The 23,294-nt window shown below is 45.4% G+C and overlaps 1 protein-coding gene across 1 annotated transcript in view; it reads right to left on the bottom strand.

The window, feature by feature from the left end:
- The window catches only part of LOC135918671 (tyrosyl-DNA phosphodiesterase 2-like), a 281,692-nt gene extending 264,402 nt beyond the window's left edge, over positions 1-17,290 (bottom strand). The window contains exon 1 of the mRNA XM_065452319.1: positions 17,259-17,290. Within this exon, the coding sequence (XP_065308391.1) occupies positions 17,259-17,275 (17 nt within the window). The 5' untranslated portion in view covers positions 17,276-17,290. The remainder of the gene's footprint in view (positions 1-17,258) is intronic.
- Between the last annotated feature and the right edge of the window lie 6,004 nt (positions 17,291-23,294).

Genomic DNA, 23,294 nt, shown 5'->3' on the forward strand with positions numbered 1-23,294 from the left:
CACGACCTTCGTGCTAGTAGCTCTATACAAAACGCTGCACTCTCTACCCTGCGGAGCTAATTAACCGGAATTCGACGGTGTGCCCACCTGGTCTTGATCGTGTTTTTGCAGCCAAACACACTGCACGTATCTAGCTAGCCAACCATTAAAGCGCAGCTGCGCATGCGCCGTCGATACCACGACAGAACGTCCATGGCGGTGCTGACGGAGCGAACACACTTTCAGTGTCCATATATTTGCTATCGGATTTAAAATCAAACGGCTTGTTTAGCTTCCACCTCAGCAACTAACATACGTATAGCAAACGCGTCGTAGAAATTAGCAGTGCCACTTACGAGCATTGATGCTTGGTAGTTATGTACGCAGTGTACCTTCGCACGCTCGGTAGTGGAACAGGAGGCTCTATTTACGAGACAACGTTTTGTTCATTAGTGGCGAGACGCCACAATGGAGTGGCAGGCTGCCGCTAGCTAACCTACTTCCTCGACCGGATTTAGCGCCAGGTTATGGTCTGGCTTCCTCAGCGAAGCCCATAGGGTAAATTTGAGACCTGAAAGACCGGGCGAGTTAGCAACGAAGAAAGTTCGCTTTTAAGATGCGGACGCGTGGCGGGCCGCGCCACCAGAATTTTCCCAGCTTTGGAAAAACCCAAAGGCCTCGCATTCCCATCAGCAGAATAAAAATTTTAAAAAAAGTAAAAGAAGTTCTTTACAAAGGAGCGAGCGCAAACACTGCATGATGTATGCAGTGAAACGGAAGCCTGATAACGACCCAGGAGGTGATTTCTGAGGTGTAATGCGATCTATCCTGCCACATATTTTTCTTGGCAAGCAAGGAAACATTAGGCTTCCGCACTGGGATGACTTCACCACAATCCGGTAGTCACGATCTCAAGACATTACTGTGTTTTACGTGCCGAAACCGTACTCTGATTATGAGGCATGCCATAGTGGGGAGACTCCGGATTTTTTGCGCGTGATAGATTGCGGCCATGGGAGGTGAGCGTCGATACTTGGTCAGTCCACTTGCTTTTACCATAGGAAGCAGAGCCTAGCAAGCTCCTCGGTACCACATGCCAGGATGGTGTCCTGTCGACAATGGCGGTAGGTCTTGCGGCGGATGGCGCTGTCGGTGAAGCATTGCTCCTGCAGGTGCTCCAGCTTGACCTGGAATGCGCATCTGATGCGTGTGCTAAATCTGAAGGCGACATGGCCGTGCCGCTCCCCTCGAGCACCGCAGCCAGCAGGCCGTCTATCGAAGCTGTTTTCGAAGCAGCGGTTGACCCTCACGTGACAGCCACGTCAAAAGCGGCCGTGACAAACCGTTTACCACCATCAGCGGCAATGACCATTTCGCATGTAGAAAGGTTGGACCAAGTCGTCGTTGAAAGCATCAGCGGGGAGAGGGCCACCACCCGCAGCAACGAAACAACAATGGCGCCAGGCGCCACACGTTCTGAAAAGAAGTGGGAAGGCGGGGCATTTTCATCAACTAAAACAAATCACCTGTCACGGCGTCACAATATAGAGAGACAGACCGCAGCATGCTGCGACGGCGAAGAGCTGATTTCTTCCCCTCTTTTTCCAAACATTACTAAGTGGCGTCGCGTGATCGCAGAATATGAACTTCATGCAAGATGGCGGCCGTGATACCTTCACCTTAATCTTCTTAAAAACTTATCTATCTACCTTGCAACGCTACGTACGTCTAAAGGACACGGACGTATGAATCTCGTCCCTGATTTTTTCCAGCGTTACTCTAAAGTTTTCTTGCTTATCTCACCTGCTGACCAGTTGATGCTTCCGCTTTTGGAAGGTGTACGTTACCTATGAGTCTCACGGTGGCAATCCATTGGCATTCCTTTAGGATGTGCTGAGGGGTCTCCGCGATTTCTCTGTAGACACATGCATCGTCTTATTGCGAATATTTGCTCCGGTACGCTTTTGTCCTTAGGCAAGCAGCTCGAGCAACAAATACGAAAGTACTGTCCTGTGTGTTTCCTTGCGGATTTTCCCTTCTAATTACTTCCTTTACATGCTTGAACATCTGAATGGTATTTTCGTTCCAATTAAATGCATGCAATTTACCCTGTGTTTCTCTCACTTTATTTTTGATGCTTCCTGGTTGTCCATTATCATGTTCAATTACCCCTGTACTTGTTGTTCCCAACTTTCCTGGCCTCTTCCTCCATTTTTTGTCTGCGGTTTTGATGCATGGATACTTGTGCATTTTAGCCACCCATTTATTTTATTCATGCTCCTAAGTCTTTCTTCAAAACCAATTTTGCTTTGCGCTTATCTGACTTCAAAAAAAGTCCAATCTCATGTCGCCATGCATCTGCCTCATTTGTGCATTTAGCGTGGGTTCCCAAGGCCAACCGATCTTTGGTTAACTTCAAACCTCGACAAGATGTCCAATTTTGGGCACACGAACCCCGTTTACATTAATGCGACAGTGGCGCATCGCATTTCCAAGCGCGTTTGGGAAAGGCGATGCGACGCCGTTTACATGTAGGGCATTAACTGTCGCGTGAACGTAGCGCCACACGGTGTCGCATAAGGGAAGTGCAGCCGACTTCCGGTGTACCTGGTTTCCGGTAGTAGGCTGAGCGCACGTTGGTGGCTGAGTGCCGAGAAATAGTTTCGCGTAGAGCACGCTGCAGCGAGCGAAGTTGCCGTGGGGGACGCCATTTTGATTCTGCTTCGAGCGTTGCTGTCTCGCAGCTTCACCAGCGCGGCAGTCCCGCAGCTGATTCCTTCCCATAATTCCTAACTCGACGATACTGCGTTCACATGCTCCGCGAGAGTCGACTCGTGCTCTAAAATCTATACCCTCGCCTGGAGCATTATAGCGATGCGCCTTCCTAGCGCATTACCGTTGTTTACATGTATGCGATGCGACACTGTCGCATTCATGTAAACGCGGGTGCGAATGTTAGCGCTGGCACCATTGCTGCAGTCTAGATTCCACGCACCAGTTTATATTTATTGCGGCAGCAAAGCGATTATAGCTTCGTTCCTCTTCTTTATTTTAATATTATTTCGGTGGGTACTCGACCAAGTCCTTCCTTTATTTATGTACACGCCGGTGTAATTATGTCGCTTGCCTTATGACTTGCTGTTTAAATGACACCGCGTAAGTACTCGTGTCTTCACTAAAGATCCCAATCACCGATTTCCCTGACCTAACTTAAGGTCTACATTGATGACTGTCTCCGCATTGCCCCGCCTACATTCGCAAGGCTCTGTAATTATCTTGTATTGTCCTCTAGTAGCACTATGTCGTACGCATGCATTACGCATGATGGATCGATCAAACCATAATTCACTGTTTTGGGGTTGTCTTTCTATGCCCTTAACATAAAGCATGAACGATAGAGCCAGAGGGGATTCCTTCTTCAGCGGTTTGTGAATTTCCACCACGCATTAGATTTTCCATCCTCGCATACAGTATGTACTTGGATGTGCCTATATGTACACGCCGTAGCAGTTACATTGCTGGGCTGTAACGACTATTAGCGCCTCCCGTCTTCTCGACACATTTGGCCGATAACTGGAAAATTGAGATCTGGCCGCGACTCGTGGCAGAAAAAAATCTTCCGTAAGGGGCTCTATTTTCATAAATTTCGTTTTGTTCTTGCAATCCCCGTAACTGACGCTATTCAAACCGTAATATAGCCAACATTTCCTTAAGAGATGAACTACGTTTCATTCTTTCAGAACAGCAGCAAACATTCGCAATGCGGCAAGCCAGGTAGTGTTTACGCCTTGTATGTGAATGCTACAAAAGGGAAAGAAACGAGACCATGGCAACTTCCATGCGACGCCTACTACCCCGATCTACATTATTACTGCTAAGCCCACCAGCCCTGACCATCCGCGACTATCCTCAAAAACGTTCGTGCTTAAAATGTCGCAGAAAGGATGAAATCCGGGCCAGATGGTACATAGTTGAAGGAGCAAAACCAGTTAAAAATACAAAGAACAAGAGGACAAAATTTCGCTTTTCCGACACTGGTTACGTTCACGCTCGTGCTCATGCCGTATCAGGCTGATCACAACTACGTGCAATCACCACTCAAAGACTGCGTGAAATGAAATAACATCAATATTTATTCACAGATTGCTATTGTAAAACTTCAAGTGTTCTTCCTGGGAGTTACCGCTGTGCACATGTGCTTGGTAACGTCCATTCGTCTTTAACATTCACCTCTACAACGGCAAGCAGCGCCTCGAATGCTGCCGAGTGTCACACTGCAGGATGTTGTCCCGGCCACAACGGCGGCAGATCTTACGTCCGATGCAGCAGTCGGTCAAGCTGTGCTCCTTAATGTGTCTCAGCTCGGCTTCGAAAGCACAGCCGAAGCGTCTGTTGACGCAGAAGGCGCGTTGGTGGTGCAGTTCAACCAGAGGGAAGGTCAGTACGTTCACCTCGGATTCGGCAAAGCAGGTCCCGTCCACGGGACACAGGCCTCCGCGGTGCCTGGCTACGGCGCTGGCGTCTCGGTGCAGCTGTGCAGTCGGGCGGACGAAGGCGTCGTACTCGCATATCTCGCACAAGGTGTGGCCGCAGGGAAGGTGCACGGCCCTGGCAGGAACCACCGAGCAGCCGGCGCAAACGCGGACGCTTGGAAGTGGCTCCACGAACGTGATTGACCTCATGTTGAGGAAGTAGCAGTCATACCCTCGAAGGACGTGGGTAGCCGAGCCGCGGTTGCCCAGGTGGCGCTGCTCCAAGGACCGCGGAGGCTCCCGTACGAGATGGTTGCAGCTGTTGGCAGTGGTGCAGCTGAACTGTGGTTGTGCCATGATGACGCCGAGTCTCGAGCAGCAGTGTCCCTTTGATGGATGTCGGTAGCAAGTCGATGATCAGCAGCAAGTCTCAGCAAGTCGTTGCAAGTGATCAGCAAGTCGATGATAGACACAGTGATCGTTAAAGCACGTGGGCTGGGGATATCTACGACGTCTTAAGGCGGAGATATCGTCAATGTGACTGGAGCCAGTCTGGCTTCGGAGTAGGATTCCACGGTTTTTAAAGCCTGGCAGGGCTCTTTGCAAGCGGCGACGTGAGGAGGAAAATTGAGGCGGGTCCTCGACAAGTTGTACCCATTGGCTATGTCTTCGTGGGGGAGGCGCTTCGAACCGGTCACGTGGTCGGAGGGGCTGAGGCTAACTATGCGACCACCGAAAGTGGCCGAGGAGAATGAAAATATGGTGTGAAAAAGCGGAGAGTTTTTGTAGAGGGAAAGTAAAAGAAAGCACTATCCCCTCCCTTACCCTGTTTCATTTTTCACATCTAGAGGTTCTTGTGACCCTCTCTCTACTTTTGGAAAACTTAAAGGTGCAAAAAAAAAGCACGTGGTAATCTCCTTGTGCGAGTCTCCATAGTTGTTTTATGTGATATAACTCTCAGCTGGGCATGGCGCAGTATTGGTGAAACATTGCCAGAAGCTGCCTTACAAATTTATATGGAATTTTTTTACGGCACATACTGTAGTTGACAAATAACAGCCGCTGACTTTCAAGGGATGGCACCTTGGAGCTAATACTGAGGCCGACACCAGTTTGGCGACATGCACTCACCGAAAGGCGATGAAGCGGAGTCGTTCCATTTTCACTTTTTTGAATCTGTATATCAAAATTATTTTGTTATTAAAGTAAATATTACATCACTGCAACGTGCATGGTTGCCCTTAGCAAAAGAAAACACACGGAGAGCTTAGTGGAATAGAAAACACGTGTCTGGTGTGTGGGGTGTTATGTTATTCGGTATATATATTCTGGTAGTTAATTTTCGTGAAAGTATTGTTCACGTATCTGAGTTATCGTGCCAAAGACGAGACTTCAGGCATATGTCCCAGGTGATTTTTAACATGGACTAAAACAAGAAATTTGGGGTGTAGGTAATTTTGTATTTTACGTGTTCCGTAAACGGGAAGCAATATTCAGAACCTAATAAAAATACCCAAACACTATGTGTTCGTGGAAAATGTTTGCGGGCTCAGAGAATCATGCATTTTACAATTGGAAGTGACCCTTGTACGCCGGTCCGGCAATCCCGCCATTAGTGTTGTCAAAGCAATTTAAGACTCCCAATTTCCTTGACCACTCTTACTCCTCCCAAAAGCATTCATTGCCAGCGTTTCCTATACGCAAATTTTATAAAGGAAAGTTTGTTCTCTCGATATGCGTTAAATATATAAAAAATATATTTTGTCAGTCTGATTACGAAGAAAACAATGGCGTCGAAATATTTTTGCGTCGACGTGTCGCACTGACAACAAGTGACTCTTGATAAATAAGGGTCCAGAATTAGGTGTGACCATTTCAAGGGGCGGAGAACATTCAGAGAGGACCATGCATTTAGCACACGAATTTCGTCCACTTTCTATTTTCTTCCCATGCGCCCTCACATTTAATACACGCAGGATTGGCAACGGCAATCAAATATTGTTGGAAGTCAGCGCAATGCCGGTCGTTCCTCTATCTTTGTCCATCGGGCTATGAGTCGTTCTATTATCATATCGATTGGGATGACCATGTGGTATATCAAAGAAAAAGCGAAAATAGCAATAGGCAGGCAGGTCGACTACAACTCCCCGAATATCACACCCTATGATAACGAGTTAGAAAAAAAATTATTGTGCTTTTTATGCCACAGATGCTATACTTTTGTTTGTAAGTTATTGCGAAGGACACATTTCACGCAAGCACGTTGACTTTTTAATTATGAGCATAATCAATAACGTTTTCAACCAGCCGTGGTTGTTTTGTGCCTATGGTGATGGGCTGCTCAGCAAGAGGTCGCGGGATGGAATGGCGGCCACGGTGGTCGCATTTAGATCGGTGTACTTAGGTTTATTTGCACATTAAAGAACCACAGTTGTTCAATATCTCTGGGTTCCCAACTACGGCGTGCATCATAGTCAGATCGTTGTTTTGGCACGTAAAGACGCAGAATTCAATTTTTTTTATCAGAATATTTTACTGAAGTATAAACAAGATCTCTCACGTAATTCCCAAAATATAATATGGCTGAATAGTCTAAACCTCCGGGCCGGTGTTCGGTGCTTGCTTAACGAACAAACCACGTGGCGACAATACCGATAGTGGCAAAAGCTGCAGAAGGGCGCTATGAATCTTCACACTTGCCAAAACCAAGATCACGGTTAAATTTTCACCCGCGCACTGAAGGGCCCGTGGTGTCTGACGAACAATGGATCACACACGACTACGGGCGCTCAGAGGTGCGTAAATATTCTCGGAAAATAGAATGCACTTGGAGTAGAACTAGGGATTTCTTTGACCCTTTGTTGGTCCGGCCGATGTCCGAGTCAGGTTTTCTGGAATGCGAGGCCTTGAGTGTTCCTGCTTATTCTAACGATACGCTGTCTACGCCTCGTGATCATACCCGGGCGACCACACCGCACCATGGAAATCCTTCCTGGGAAGACCGTGCCATTGTTCTGCCTGTGAATGGAAAGCTGGGCGCGCATTCAGGGAACTGCCACTTATTTTTTGTCCAAAGGCATCCCGCCCACTACTCAACTGCTAGAGCAGTCGGCATATCTCTTTCACAGTATGTACACTTCTAGGAAGACCTTAGCCCCGTCTATACCTTTCACTGTCGTACACTGGTGATTTGCTTACAACTAACGAGTGAGAAAGCATGTGTTCTTCAAAGCTTCCAGGATATATATATATATATACATATATATATATATATATATATATATATATATATATATATATATATATATATATATATATATATATATATATATATATATATATTTATATCTATATATATATATATATGCATGCATGCATATAGCAGAGAAAGCTTTTTTTTCCTTTCTTCACCAGCACTATTTGCCGTAGGCCGGTGTAATATTCTGACTTTTAGCCTTTACGTTGTTTTCAATGGCAGTCTATGTTATCGCGTTGTACTTCCATGATTTCCTGCTGTCGTTAGCCTTTGAACAGTATTTGCCTGATAGCCTCATTTGAAAAGTTATCTCAACTTTTCCTCCTCAGTCTTTGACTATGGGACCTCCTAGAGTTACTTCTGTAAAACATTTCAAATGCTCAATAAACTGAAACTGAAACTGAAAAAAAAAAAAACTTTCTGCCAGTCGTCTCACTGCGTAAAGTAGAGTTGTCTTGGTGAAGAATGAAGTCTTTCAGCAAGCCTTCTTCGATTTGTTTACTCATAAAGCATGTCGGAATAATAAAAAATACACGAACACAAGTATGTTTACGTGGCACGATCAAGGAGACTATGAAATGCTGAAAATGCCAGGGGAAACGCGGCTGCTTTTATATCTCTCTTTGCGTAAACTGAACAGAGAAGGCCTATTCGATAAGAGCACCGAGGTGACCACGTGACTTAAATGTAAAACTTTATGGTTTTAGGATGGGGTTTGCTTCTGATGAACATCTTTTTTTCCCGCTCAATTAAGCGTACAGGGTCATTTGATATCCTGGACCAGAAAATATGCTGAAAAGCGTCATGAACCAGTGGTGTCAATGACGTCTGAAGGAATGCCGTTTTACTGAACGGCATTTCCTTGCACAGGTCGTGACGTGATTATATATACGGTGTCACCACGCTAATTTCTTCGAACGTGCTTTAACTACACATAATGCCCGCTAAACCTGCTTCTAGAAACTGAACCCAGAGAGATTTCACTTTAGACTATGACGTCACGGTAAGACATTCTATTTGACAAACATTAAACACTACATCGCAGTCGACGTTCTTCTTGAGGAAGGACATGTGGCTCATTAAGAAAATCAGGGTGTGTGCATCGGCTCATGTTTTGTCGCAGTCCTCAGTGATAAGTTATAACTGCTTATGAAAGATACCAGAATGCTGACCTTGGCGAGACAAATACTGTCAAGCTATTCCAGTATGTTGAACGTCTTTTTTGATATTTCGTGCAGAGAAGTGTGAGACCAGGCAGAAAGCGAAATAGATGTTTACCATTTTTGTTTCTTGTTGGGTGAATAACCTGGAATTTCCCAAGAATAACACGCGGAGATATTCAAATTAGCAAATTTTGTTCATATCGAAACATGTTGGCTGGAAACATATATATCTCGCTCTGAGAAAGTCCTTCTCCTTTTGAGTTTTGCACATTCGCAGCTTGCCAAGCGGGGGAGAGCGAAAGCTTGCATGAAGGCATCACTTTCAAGCTCTTGTCATCACCAGGTCAAAACGAGCTTTCATTGACAAGTTGAAAGATTAAATTCTGCAGGTTTCCCTGACCACCTGCTCTTAGGCACATCGGAAGCACTTTTGGGAGATGTTAGGTAGAGAGAGAGAAGGGCCCGACAAGCAACCTTCTAGGATGAATCGAAGGCGAAGTTTTAAGCTTTACCTAATGGTCGCTAGGTGTCGCATCGTCTAAAAAGAATTGTTAATCCGGTACTTACAACACTTCAGATTACACTTCTGTGCTGCGCTGTGAGAAGAAACGTTTAAAAAGGGTGTAAAAAGCACCGTGGGAGTTGTCCATCACACTTCTTTATTGTGCGATCACGGCTTCCTCGATCACAAAGGCGATGTACTCTCGACCACCTAAAAGAGCCCGAGAACTTGATGCGCGTGCCTCTAGGAAGAAGCCTGGCGAGTCGCTCTCCGGAGAAAAAAATTGCGTGAGCGGACTTGCACTACCCGATTAGACAAATAAGGGCCGTTCATCTTGAAGTAAATCTGCTTCTTTCACATGTCCTTACGAAGTGTTTTCAAGTCCTCTTTCTTTCTTTCTTTCTTTCTTTCTTTCTTTCTTTCTTTCTTTCTTTCTTTCTTTCTTTCTTTCTTTCTTTCTTTCTTTCTTTCTTTCTTTCTTTCTTTCTTTCATCCTCGATTTTGCCTAATAATAAACTGTGCAGTTAGCGTGCGCTCTATCCTGTCATCTCGTTCCTTACTACAATTTAAGCTCGAAAAAAATAAATAAAGGGTTGTTCCTTGTGCAAACCATCCAGCCAGCCAAACCCAGCCAAACCAACCAGAGGAAGCAGCCATCTTTTTGAAAATTGCCTTATGGCTTCGCAGAAACATCTGCCATACGTACAGACAGATAGGTATGAGCCCAATCAATTGGTTATAATGATAAAAAACAACTTTTATTTGCATGAATACGAAGAAAAACCTGCTGTTCAGAAATTTACACATCTATACGTAATAGTGAGGAGCAGCTGACTAGATTTGTAGATCACTGACGTTGTTCCAGAAAGCAGTATTGTGATAAGATTCGACTTATTTCATGGGTTGCACGAAAGTGGCTCACGTTAAAGAAACGTCCGCAATCAGACTTCAAGAGCCAGAGAGCATTCCCTTGAAGTGCGGGTGCTCCCATTATTGGGGGAATTTTCTGTTCCCCTAGTCCCGCTACAAAAATAAAGTCCTGATGAAGGCGAAATGTACTATTATGCTTCAATACCCTTTATCAGCGGGTACCAAGGTAGAGGGGTGTGTAGGGTTTTGGGGTGGTAAGACGAAACCATTGAATGGGAACAATACCTCGTTTTGCTTGCCTGTGGTCGTATGTGTTACGGTAAAAAGTCTGTTTGTTTTTCATCTTCTGCGCGATTGCGGCAAGATCGCTATTCCGAGTTTTGGGAATTGCCCCTCCAGTAAAATTGACACTTCGGCCCTTCACAGTTGGTGTCTCCCTGTCTTGTTGCGTCCCTGTCAATTGTGTGCATTCCGATTGTGCATCCCTCAGTAGAGAAAAGATAAGCAATCTTTCTTTAAAAATGGCTATTATGACATTCAACTTCCTTTGTTCGGCGCCGACTGCTTCCCCGCCTGAATCTTCCGCTGTTTCCTGACCAGGATAATGCAAGAAATCACATCGATAGGAATCTTATGCCTCTAGATTGGATTTTTCCTTGTACGTTTTGAAGTAGAGAACTCAAATATTGGAATACTTTGTTTGCTTTAGTCAGTGAAAACTCCACTTCGTCCCATTCCTATTCCCGTCACACTCCTACTTCTGTGCTGTAAAATGTGACGACTTTGACGCCACCTGGCCAATGCTCAACACAAATAAGGGCTACGCTGTCGAATACAGCAAGGCCATTTCTGAATGAGGCACGTCTCTATCGTTGCGCTAGAGCGCTGGTGGTACTTTCCCGCTGCTCGTGTTGCTGCTATCTCACACGCCGCGGCGGGGGTGGTTGGCTCTTGCTTTCACCTTCTTTTCGTTTAGCTCATTTACTTGGCATCAATATCAGTGTGTTCTTCGTTTGTACGTGCAACGAAGTCAGGCATAAACTGCTCACTGTGGGGAACTACTGATTAGCAAAGTGTGTCCTACAAGGCTACAGTAATTAGTTAAAAGGAGATTAGAAAAAAAGGTTGTCACGTTTTAATTTTGGATGCCTTATTTTGCTGAGAATATTGTTGACCTATCTGAGTTAATTGACTCAAACACTAGACTTCGGACCCGTGCCAAAGGCTATCTTTAACAATTCTGTTAATTAAAAAGTAAATGGTGGCATGAGCCATTTTGTAGAGGGTGTTGTAGAAGTGTCCGATAAACGAGGAGGATATAAGGAACATAATACAAGATAAAATCATTATGAAGTCATAAGAAATGTTCTACATAATAACTCGCCTACTCTGGTAAGTATGCTACACGCAACTGGAACAGTTGTCCATCTACGCTGAACCTGGAATCCGGTGTTTTGTCCCCCCCCCCTCCCCCATCCAATACCTGGCCACCGAGATGGAATCTACTGCTGCGATTACTATAGGCTTCACCATCGGGAACACTTCTGTCGGAATGTGTCGTTTTTGCACTAGTTCGTACAGGCTTAGCACCTAATTCCTATGGTAAATATATGCGTCTGCGTTTGGATATTCGATGCTTCCTATTCATATTCAATTCTTTCTTTTAAAGAAAGTAGATATTCACCCATCCCATGTTCTTTTTCCTTGCATCTTTCAGAATAGGAAACAGAATGATTATTTCAAGGAATTATTTCAATGGAATCTACTGCTGCCATTGCTTTACCTTCGGGCAAACTCTGTCGGAAGGTATCATTTTTGCACTATAGCCAGTACAGTTGTGGTATCTAATTACTGCGAAAAAAATGTTTGTGCCGTAAATATATGCATCTACATTAGGATATTTGATAATCCCTATTAGTATTCTATTGGTAATGAAAATAAAGTATATATGCACCCATCCCTTGTCCTTTTTCTTTGTATTGACTACCTTTGCGATTTTGGAAAGACGGTTAGACATTCGAATTGCTGGCATCCTTTCAGTGCCTCAAAACGCAGACACCGCCAGTGCCTCGCAGTGGCCACTGGTCCACGACCCACGTACTAAGCACAAATGAGTTGCTGTTAGAACATCACTTCCGCCCGCTTTTCAGTTTCTGCGCACCCGCCGTGGTTGCTCAGTGGCTATGGTGTTCGGCTGCTGAGCACGAGGTCGCGGGATCGAATCCCGGCCACGGCGGCCACATTTCGATGGGGGCGAAATGCGAAAACACCCGTGTGCTTAGATTTAGGTGCACGTTAAAGAACCCCAGGTGGTCAAAATTTCCGGAGTCCTCCACTACGGCGTGCCTCATAATCAGAAAGTGGTTTTGGCACGTAAAACCCCAAATATTATTATTATTATTAGTTTCTGCGCATTCGCCCTCGGCAACAAAAAGTGTTGGAAGCTAGCGCAGCAAGTGTTGGCTCTCTAAGTTCTGGTCCTTCGTGCTGTACGTCGTTCTACTATACTATCGATTGGAATGACCATGTTGTATATCAGCGAAAAAGCAAGTGTAGGATTTCTTGGGAGGTCAACTATAACTGCTCAAAAACACCCCCTATGATAAAGCGTTAGGACAAAGTTATTGTGCTTCTTATATCGTAAAAGGTATACTTTTGTATATCTGCACTTTCATGCATGTTTATCAAATGTTTATGCACACTTTGATTTATTCGCCTTTATAAAAAAAAGATGTTTATCTGAGAATTTTTTCCTAATTTGCGTTTATTTGGCACTTCAAAAAAAAAATAATGCGAGATTGCTATTGTGTGGCTTTGGACAGAATCACAGCCTAATTTCCAGCGCACCTGATTCTTTTGACCACATGCATCAAGAGTTGGAGACGAGTGAAAATAAACGACATGCTTGAAAACGTTAGCATGTCATACTTCTCTCGAAAACTCGCCAAATGAATTCAGTACATGGCAGCGAATTTGATGTAAGTGGTTGTGATAAACGTCTTATATTTTCGGCAGGTAAATTATATGGTCCTCTTAAAGCTCCCCAAGTATTCTCTCGATCGCTTACATTCGCAAGTTACTACGAAAACCGTATTTCACCAAGATATTTTGAAATTTTTATCAGCTTCACCAATAAAATTTTTCTCAAACATAAACAAGGTACCCCGTTTAATTCACTAAATAAATCGTGGATGAATGTACAAACTAAGGGCTGGGGTTCCGTGCATGGTTCACGAACAAACCACGTGGCCACATCAACGTTGGTGGAAACGGCCGCACTAGGGTGCAATTTATCATTCCATGCGTCAAAACATGGCCACGGTTCAATTTTCGCCGTGCTGTCAACGGCCCTTTACGACTAACGAAGAAAGGATCGCACACGACTACCATCTCTCACAGCTGCTTAAACGTTCTCAGAAAAGAGAATGCACTTGGAGTTGAACTTGGAATTTTTTTGACCCATTGTTGGTCTTGCCAATATTCAAGCCAGGTTCTCTGGAATGCGAGGAGGCCATGAATGCTTCAGCTTATTCACACGATTTGCTGCTTATCCCTCGTGATCACGCCCGGTCGACCACACCATGGAAACATTTCCTGGAATAACCGTGCCATTGTTGCGCCTGTGAATGGAAATGGCAAGCTGAGCGCGTATTCAGTGGACTGTAACCTTTTTTTTGTGCTAACGAATCTTGCACACTAACCAACTTCTAGCGTAGCCGTGAATCGTTTTCCAGAGTATAGAGATTTTTCGGAAACCCATTTCTACTCTGCCATTTATTTTCGCACACTGGTAATTCCTAAGTAACGAGCCAAAGGCACACACATGTTCTTCAAACCCTTTAAGTAATAAATAGGCGCTCAAAATGCAGACAAAGCTTTTCTTCATTTTTGCACAACACTATTTGCCATAGGCCGGTGTCATATTATAGCTCTTGGCCTTATCGATGTTTTGTAGGGCCACGTATAGACATTTTTTCGTAGGCGCCGCCATATTGTGAACGCAGTGGCGCCGCCTATGAGCAGCGCCATACTGGCTTGGGTGAAAGCGGTCTTTTGCATGGAAGGAATACGCTCGGCGGTAGGTTCTGGCGTTTGTTTTCGCGGTCGTGCGGTCTGTTTAGTATGACGTGCGTCTTCTACGTGGTAAACGGTTCTGTGAGACGTGCTGAAGTGGTTTAAGGCGTCATGGCCGGAATTTCTGCTGGTGTTGAGGTGGATGGAACACGCAGCACGACGTATGCGCGCATATTTGAGTCTACAATGAGCCTCGGATATCAATTGTGTATTTCTGAATGTTCCAATCACTAATGTGACATTGCAGTATTATCCTCTATTTCTAAGCTGTGGTTTAGGAGGCATGAAACATACGCGACGGTCGTAACAGCGTGGGTACCGTTCTGCTATGATAGGTGCTGTGCTGTTTTACTTTGACAAGCGTTCAAACTGTTCGCTGCAGGTTACATTGCGTGACTACTTGGTTGGATGGATGAGGTTTCCACCCATGAATAAAATAGTTTTGGCTGGTAATAGCAGCGTATCTTACAGTTTGAACTAAGCTTGTCCACTAAAGCGACCGTTACGAACTGCGCGAGCGTCCTAAGCAGTAGAAGGTGCTGGATTACAGATATCTTTGTTCTATATAGCTCATGGTCGAAGCATACGGCATCAGCGGTTATATATTTATAAACGTTGTGCGGCGTTAGCCCGCTTTCCCTTGCTTTTTAGAGAAAGAGGGTGATAACCGATTTTTTTTTTCGGTTGTGTTCGTTCAGTTCTCTACGACGCACTCGCACGTATTACGGAAATTTTGCGCTTAAAAATAGCCATCGAATTCTTTTTATGTGAACCCTCTCATATATTATGGCTTTATACAGGCCAAAAAGACAATGCCGAAGCACACAGCTTATATATGTACCGTGCTGGCTCACCAACCGCAGTGATCGCTGTGTTAAGCAGCGCCATGGGCCTCGTGCAGCAAGGCTAGCGTAGAAATATGGTAATTTCAAGCATACTAGACTTGCAATATTTACAAATATTTGATAGCGTCTGCCGCTCAGATGTTTCGTGGTTGCCTTAGGTTGGCCGTGCATGAGCATGCGCTCTTATGTTTTACTCCCTACGCCAATCGATCAGACAGTGAGCTGAGTTACCATTTTATGATTTACCATGCTCGTAATACAGAGACGCCGGTTTTTTTTGTTGAATTAAAATCGATATAAGCAATATAGTAAACAACACATACACGCACCGCGACTGATAATGCCCGTACACCGCGGCTGGTTATGCGCGTCACATTTTTGCGCCCCCAAGACATATTTCTGCCTACAGTAGTTACTGATGCACCGAAAGGCTTCCCTGACGACCTTATATGAACGAACATGGCGTAAATTTCACAAAATAAGATCTAAAACATCTCGAAATCGTTCCGAAGCACGCAACAGCAATACTTTCAAGCAGCGCCGCGCCGGATCGCCCAAGCTAGAGAGGAGGAAAGGCTCTCCGCGCGCCCTATCCTCCTCGCCCGATGAAACCGTCTATATCACCGCGTTTTATCTTCAAGAATTTTAGCTGGCGTTAGCCCATGAAACGTTCTTGCTTAACAGCCTCTTTTGAAATGTTATCTGAACTTTTTGTCTGCCTCATTGCATAAAACAGAGTTGCTTCGATGAAAAAGTCATTCGGAAAGTCTTCTTCAGTTTACTTGCCCATAAAAATTGCTGATATTTCTACAAACAAATCCTCAATAGAAATATGTGCACGCAGTAAGATGAAGGAGACTATGAAATGTTAAAAATTCCAGGCCAAATACGACTGCTTTTATATCTAACTTTCCGTGAAGTCATCCACAGAAGTGCCATTTGTTAAGAGAACTGAAGTCAGCACGTGACTCTGATGGTCTCCTGTAAACCCGCATGGTTTTCGGATGAAGTGTGCTACTCATTATAATTTTTTAACTTTTGCGCTGAATTAAGGCTGCATACCGATTCCGTATTCTGAAACAAGAAAAATACTGAAAAGAGTCATGAACCAGTGATGTCCTTGACGTTTTATGGAATGCCATTTAACGAACGCAGTTTCATAGAACAGGCCCGGACGTGTTCTTAAAAATAGAGTTGCCACGTTAATTTCTTAGAATGTGGTTTAACTGAACATAATAACCACGCTAAAATAGCATGCACAGTGTACAGTGCCTGAAAACGGAGTAATCACCGGTTCCTCGGAAGGGTCACTGGTTTATAAACAAAGCACGCGACGACGTCACCATCCTTGAGGACAATCACACGGGGATGCGATCCTTTTCTTTTTCTTTAACAGAACCACAACTATAGTTTGCTTTCATCATGGACCCAATGGTGAAACCATGGTCCATTTCACCATGGACCTAATGGTGTTCTTTGTATATGCCGAACAAATGGCACCATGCCATAACCCCCATTAGAAGCAGACAAAATTTTACGCCAGCAGCAAAGCATGCTACACATGCTGTATGCTATATGAGGTGTTTTTTAGTCTAACTGAGCTCTCTGCCACCAGTTCACTGCACGGTGCAGGCCGCTCAAGTTTGCGCCTCCAGCCACCTGGCAAAACTCCTAGTCTGCCTTCGTTTATCGCAATGCCAAACATGCTAAAACTATCTAGCGTGATAGTTTTCCACCGGCGTTGATTGACGGTTACAAACGCGTATATGGTGCCTTTCAGATGGCGACATTCCGATGCGCAGCTGCCACTCCACTCGCATGCAGCCTTGCAGAGGGAATGATGTCGCAGGATGACATACCGCATATATCTAGGTTTGCAGCCCACAGTGTATCAAGGCCGATCCATGGCGCTTGCGAAAACTTGAGACCAACATTGACCGCAAAGCTCATGTCAATACGGAGAATGTTGTGACGCAAGAAGACGACACTTGCTTTGCACTGGAGGTGATTAAGTTCAGCGGTACACTGTTGTGTATGCTCTTTCTGTTGCTTATATTTTATAAACATAAATTAACCAATACATCAACATTTGCTCACCTTAATGATGGAAACATCGATGACGCACGCTTGGTAGCATGCCGGATAGCTCGCCCAACTGACGTCACTTGGGCTAACTCTGCCAATTGTAAGGGGGCGGCTGAAAGTATAAGTGGACAGCTCTCCAGTGATTGGTCACGATGCACATTTTGAGAACGTAATAATAAATTGCACGCTTCACCTGGAGCGTATTAATGGGTCACTTGGTGATAAAAGCGACCTACCCCAACGATTCACTATGTTTGTACAAAATCGTCGAAACCATTTCAGCGTCCGTGTAAATGATCTGCCGGTGACGACAACCGCAACTATTTGGTGAACAACGCCGTAACATCGGTTGTTAATGCGAAACGGCGAAAATGGGACGTGCCACAACGCGACATCGGCTGACGACAAACCTCCCCATGCAAACAACAAAATGCATGACCCGCCGTGGATACACTCGACTTTGTGCCTATCTTCCTGTTAGCCACACATTGGAAGAACTCTGCTTTATTTACGGGTTACTCATTAGGAATTTCCAAATGTGCGGATCTGAAAGCCGACCTGGAAAGGAGTTTTCATGGAGTCCATTCTCAATTATCAGTCCAAGGGACTGATTGTGTGCAAGCCACGTTGGAGCGGGCAGTTAATTACAGTCGACTGAATGCGTATCCAATTTGTTCTTGCCATCACAACTGCAACAACGGCCACCGTGGTTCCGGTTTACTTTTCCATGGTTTTTTGGCAGCAATGTGATCACTACGGATGAGCAGCATGTTGTGTGAATAAGAAATTAGCAACACCCATGGCCCTCTCGCATTCAGGAAAACTTGGCTTGGATGCTGAATAGACAAAAAAAAAACAGCGAAGGATTCGATGAGCTACACCCAAGTTTCCCCCGAGGTTGGTTTTATTTTCCAAAAACGTTTAGAGCCTCCTAGTAGACAAGCTTATTTTAAGTTTAGGCCTTTCCTGACTGCGTAAGACAGCGTTGTTGCGATGAACAGGTTTTTTTCTACGAGCCCTCTTCAATTTACACGAAAAGCACAGCTTATCGTCGGCCGATGCCACTTTCAGGAGAGCGACCCTTTCCCTTCTAGAAGTTGAGTGTCGGCAGCTAAAAAGTGAAGAAAAAAGATGCAGGGTTATGTCACGATAGTAAATGTCAAAGTGCTATAAAATATCACAATTCACATGTCAATGTAACATGTTGTCATGTCCCCGCCAGCGTTTCCAGGTCATCCTCCGTCCGAATCTCCCACCGAGCAGCCTGCTTTCTCGTGCCCCTATTTTGCTTTTCCTCAATTTCGTTTGATTAAAAAACTTTATCGTTTGGGTATACTCTCTGCAGGGAAGCTTCGACTGGGGTTAATTAGCATGACATCTTTTTATTGCTCTATACTGTTACACAAAGGACAATATAAGATATTATGCAGCACCTGAGCAATTATGTGCGCGAAGTTCGTGTATTTTGCCTTTTGTTCTACAGTATAGCGCAGTGAAAAGAACGATAGACTCGCCATGTGAAAAACAGGCGAAGCAGTGCGGCGAGAGAGTTAAATGCTTTATGGAATACAAGCACAGCGATTCCGACAAATTGGGTGCGCATTCGCTTTCCTAGCTTGACAACCTTGAGCTCCATAGACATCTTGTTCGCGCGCTATGAAACAACATATTAACTGGAACATCATATGTCACATGATTCATCATCATCATCATCATCATCATCATCATCATCATCATCTTTATCATCAGCCTGGTTACGCCCACTGCAGGGCAAAGGCCTCTCCCATACTTCTCCAACTACCCCGGTCATGTACTAATTGTGGCCATGTTGTCACATGATTAGATTAGGCAATAATCCTTTTCGACCGACGCGCGTCTTGTAAAGGGATGCGTTGTGAAGGTATACAACTCGCATATAGCGTGAGTGTGACGTCACCGATGTAGTTTTGCTGTGCTGGCTTCGTTGCCGAACACTTCTTCAGGAACGACATTGGTCAGGCAATTGCTAATTATTCACGAAACACACGCCATTCGTTTCGTTTATGTGAACCACACCATGTGAACGAGACGCTTGGCGCGTCAGGAGAAGGAACGCTAACCACATGGCGTCCATGCTCTACGACGTAATAGAGAATAGGCAACGCCTACTGGATAACACCTTGGCTTGCATTCTGCTTGATGACGTAAGGCTAATCGGGGCGAAATTCCCATTGCCAAGCCGGGCGTGCCGAAAGCGATGACGTCATGAACCAGGCTTCTTACTCGGGGCATCCCAAATTACATGCTATGGCTGTAGTGCAAGGTAGTACGGCGTCATTGATTGAAGAGCACCGCCCTTGTGTTACCTAGGAAGCCTGTGGGTTGGCAAATTGTTATGGCACCGCCACCGTTCACTATAGCTTAGTTTGTCCCTAAATGTATTGACCGTTACGAAAAACTGAGTTATGCTGGTGAGGTGGACGTAGACGCGCCAACGCTTACGTTTATACTCATTCACAAACGTTCAGAAGAAGGTAGATGGAATGATAGAGGACGCAGAGAATGGGTGCGAGAACCAACGCAGTCATGAAACGAGTCAATAACAGCCTTGCTACACATCGCTCGTGGCAGCCCGTGTACATGGTGAGGGAAGGAAAAGCCGGCTTAATTAGTCAAGAAAATCGTACTTCTAGACACGGCGCAAGTTGCGGCCAAACTGAAAAAAAAATGAAATTGAAAAAAAAAATTATATTTCCGAAATATAAAGACCGTGCAAATGTGTTAAGAGGGAAACTGATGCAGGGCGTGTAGACACAAAGCCGAATTAAAACAGCGCTGATTGAAGGCGGATGATGATGATGAAAAACGTTTATGTGCTCTATTTTGCAGTGATTTTTGCGGCTTCAGATGGAGTCTTCCACCTTCTCTCCAGGGTCGGTTCCCCTAGTCCAGGGCTCCGCTGAGGTATAACTGCCTTGCGTGCACACCTTACTAGTCCTTGTTGGACTTTCAGGATGTCGCTGGATAGCATCCTCTCCCACTGTTCCCCACTCCGGTTTTTTATTATAACAAGACGGAAGCGGCCACGCATGAAATTGACACTTTCGCGTACCTCGCGGTAGCTACGCGGCTCTGGTGTTGCTCCAGGTTGGGAAGCCAACCACAGCAGCCACATTTCGACGAATTTCGAACGCAAGGGCAAAGTTGAGACCCGCAAACACTTTACATGTTTCCCGTGTATGAAATCGTTAACCATGAATATAATTTTCGTTTAAGTTCATTGCGCACTTGAGTGTACAAAGGTAGATTTTACTGTACGGAAAGAACGTACACAAAATAAGGGAACTGGATTGTGTAATAGATGTAGCTAAGCCTAATTAGCTCCGACACTGTAGGTCATCGTTATTAATTATTGAACGGCACGGGAATCTCATTAGAGACCATCTTCATTGCAATACCTGACACTGCACCAAACCTTAAAAAATGGAGCCGTGCTTTCCGAAAGCATCTGTATTTTACGATAAATGTAAAATATATAAGATGCGCGTACCCTCAATACTATGTTACCTGTAACAACCTGTTGTATAATGTGTACCATGCGCCATTGCAAACACACGTCATGTACGAGTGCAAGCCGTCGTCGGCGACCAGAACACGCGTGCAATCATGACTCAAGCCGATTAAATGCAACAGAACATTTTTCGTTTATTCGCGGATTACCGCAAGTACTTGTAGGACACTGTTACAGAGGCGTCGAGTTCTGCGGAAAACACATTTTTACTGTATACTATAGTGACAATTGCTTTGTGTGTCACGTGTGGCATTACGCAGTGTGTGAATTGCATAGACAAGAGAATGCTGCTCCATCTTGAATGCCGGGATCTCGCGCATTCCGCATCGACGACAGGTCGTGGGGTTGAAGCGGCATTCCTATAAGCAGTGCGTCTTCAGATGTCCGAGTTCGACTTTGAAGCGGCAGCCGTACATTCCATTCACGCAGCACACCAATTGTCTGCAGACGGCCTTCGGGCAGGACACAGTCTTCCGGTCAGGATCGGCGAACGGGACGCCGTCCTTGGGACATGTGCTGCTGCGGTACATGCGTAGGGCACCGTTGTCCTGGTGTGGTTTGTCCGCGTTCCCGTGACCCAACGGCATACCAAGCATATGGCGTGGCCACAGCGAAGCGATATCATCTTAGCAGGAAACGCACAGCAGATGGCGCAGACGAGCGTTGTCGGCAAAGGCTCCACGAACGATGCGCGTCGATTGTTCAGGAATGAGCACTCTAATGCTCTCAGCACGTAAGTAATTGGGGAAGGGCTCTGCTTGCAGACGTAGCGAAAATCAAAACTCCACAATGACTTGCCTGTGCGACGGGTGTCAGTGTTTCTTGCAGAAGTGGTCTTTTCTGAACAGTGTGCATAGCGGATCGGCGATGTTATACAGAAAGCTCCGATCCCGCACTCATCTGAGTGTCGTTGGACTTGAGGATGACGTCGCCGGGAGTAGCCCGGTCGTGCTTCATGCGGCCGAATAAACGTTTCGCGAAGTTCCGCTGGAACTTGGTTCCGTGCCGACTGCCGCCGTCTTTGTCAGCGGTCTTCTGCTCTGAGGAGAGCGCAGGGTGATTCGCCGAGGGGCCGCGGGCCACATAGTCAGACGTGGGATGCTTTTCTTGACTTGCGAAGTCAGCCTTGTCAAGGTTGCGCCTTGACTTTGATCACTCCATGACTGCATGCAGCTTGTGTTCGAACGTGGATCTGGCGGCGATGGGCTTCACGCGCTGTCCTCAGCCGGTGAGACGTTGTTGGATGTCCAGTTGATGGCTTAAGCGACCCGGTGGAAATCCAGGCGCATAGCGAAGAGACTTGAGAGCAGCGAATACAGGTGACTTGGCTTGGAAATCTCTGAGTGGTGAAACTACAGCTCGAGCAGGTCGGAGTAGCTTTGAGAGCTTGCAAGGCTCTCGGCGGAGCACCTCGAGAGCACCTGTGAGATGGAGGAGATAAGCGGGATTGGGTTAAGAGACGTTGTCTTATTGGCTCTGACGACGGGTGGCGGGTGGATCAAATTTCGTCACGTGGTTTAGTGTGTAAGTGCGGGAGTAAGAAAGCTGGTGAAAGCGGGTGGGGAGAGGGTAAAGAGACACATGCTGGAACGTCTTTATTGTTTGCACGAAAGGAAATCATATGTGACACATCCTGTTAACTTAAATTCATTGCTTCGTGTTAGCGCTCAAATCCTTCTAAAGATATACAAAAATAACGTTTTTTTTTCATATTTTCCAGACGTGAGAGCTACCTGTATACACATGCTGATGTTTCCTCTTGTTGATTAATGAAGGTTATAAAATGATTCTGATCACTCACATGTCCATATACCACAAGAGTGTCGAGTGCGTAACAAATCGTCTTGAGGAGCTCGTATCAGCCTTGCTTTCCCGATTGTGAAGACGCTCGCAATAACGAAAAGCTGACGAGCTTCCTGTAAACATTTTATAGAAAATAATAAGGCTGACCGCGAGTGAGGAATTCGCTTGTGTCGCCCTGTGTTTGTGTCCTTCGCATTCTTTGACCGTGTGTTTGGTTGTTCAATTCGTTACTTTTCCACCACTTGCTCTTATTGGGAAACTTATTTTCTAAGTGGGAGGTACATGAAAAAAAAAGAATGCTCACGTATTTGGAGTAACAGACTGAAGTAAAGTGTTTGACTGAAGCCCGTCTGGTCGGGATGGAGCATGGTGACAAGGTAGACAAAGACCAGGGGCACTACGTCGAGCTAAGTAAAATTTAAAAGAAAAGGCATTTCGGCTCTGATTGTGACTACGTGTATATTGGCGAAATGGCGACGTTGAAAGGCGTCTTAAACAGCCAAATTACGACGCCAGAAAATAAAATCTGAACTCCCGTGCCTTGCCTGAGCAAGCCGCTTAGGTCGTCCACGCAATCGACTGAAGGAAGGCACGGGTATGTGCCAGAGAAAAAAGGCTATCTCGAGGCCTTTATCTTGAGTTGCTCATAATTCGGACTACGTCACACACTCTCGACTGGAGCGATGGCAATCTGC

Source organism: Dermacentor albipictus, chromosome 6 (assembly GCF_038994185.2).
Source record: "Dermacentor albipictus isolate Rhodes 1998 colony chromosome 6, USDA_Dalb.pri_finalv2, whole genome shotgun sequence".
Classification (NCBI taxonomy): domain Eukaryota; kingdom Metazoa; phylum Arthropoda; class Arachnida; order Ixodida; family Ixodidae; genus Dermacentor; species Dermacentor albipictus.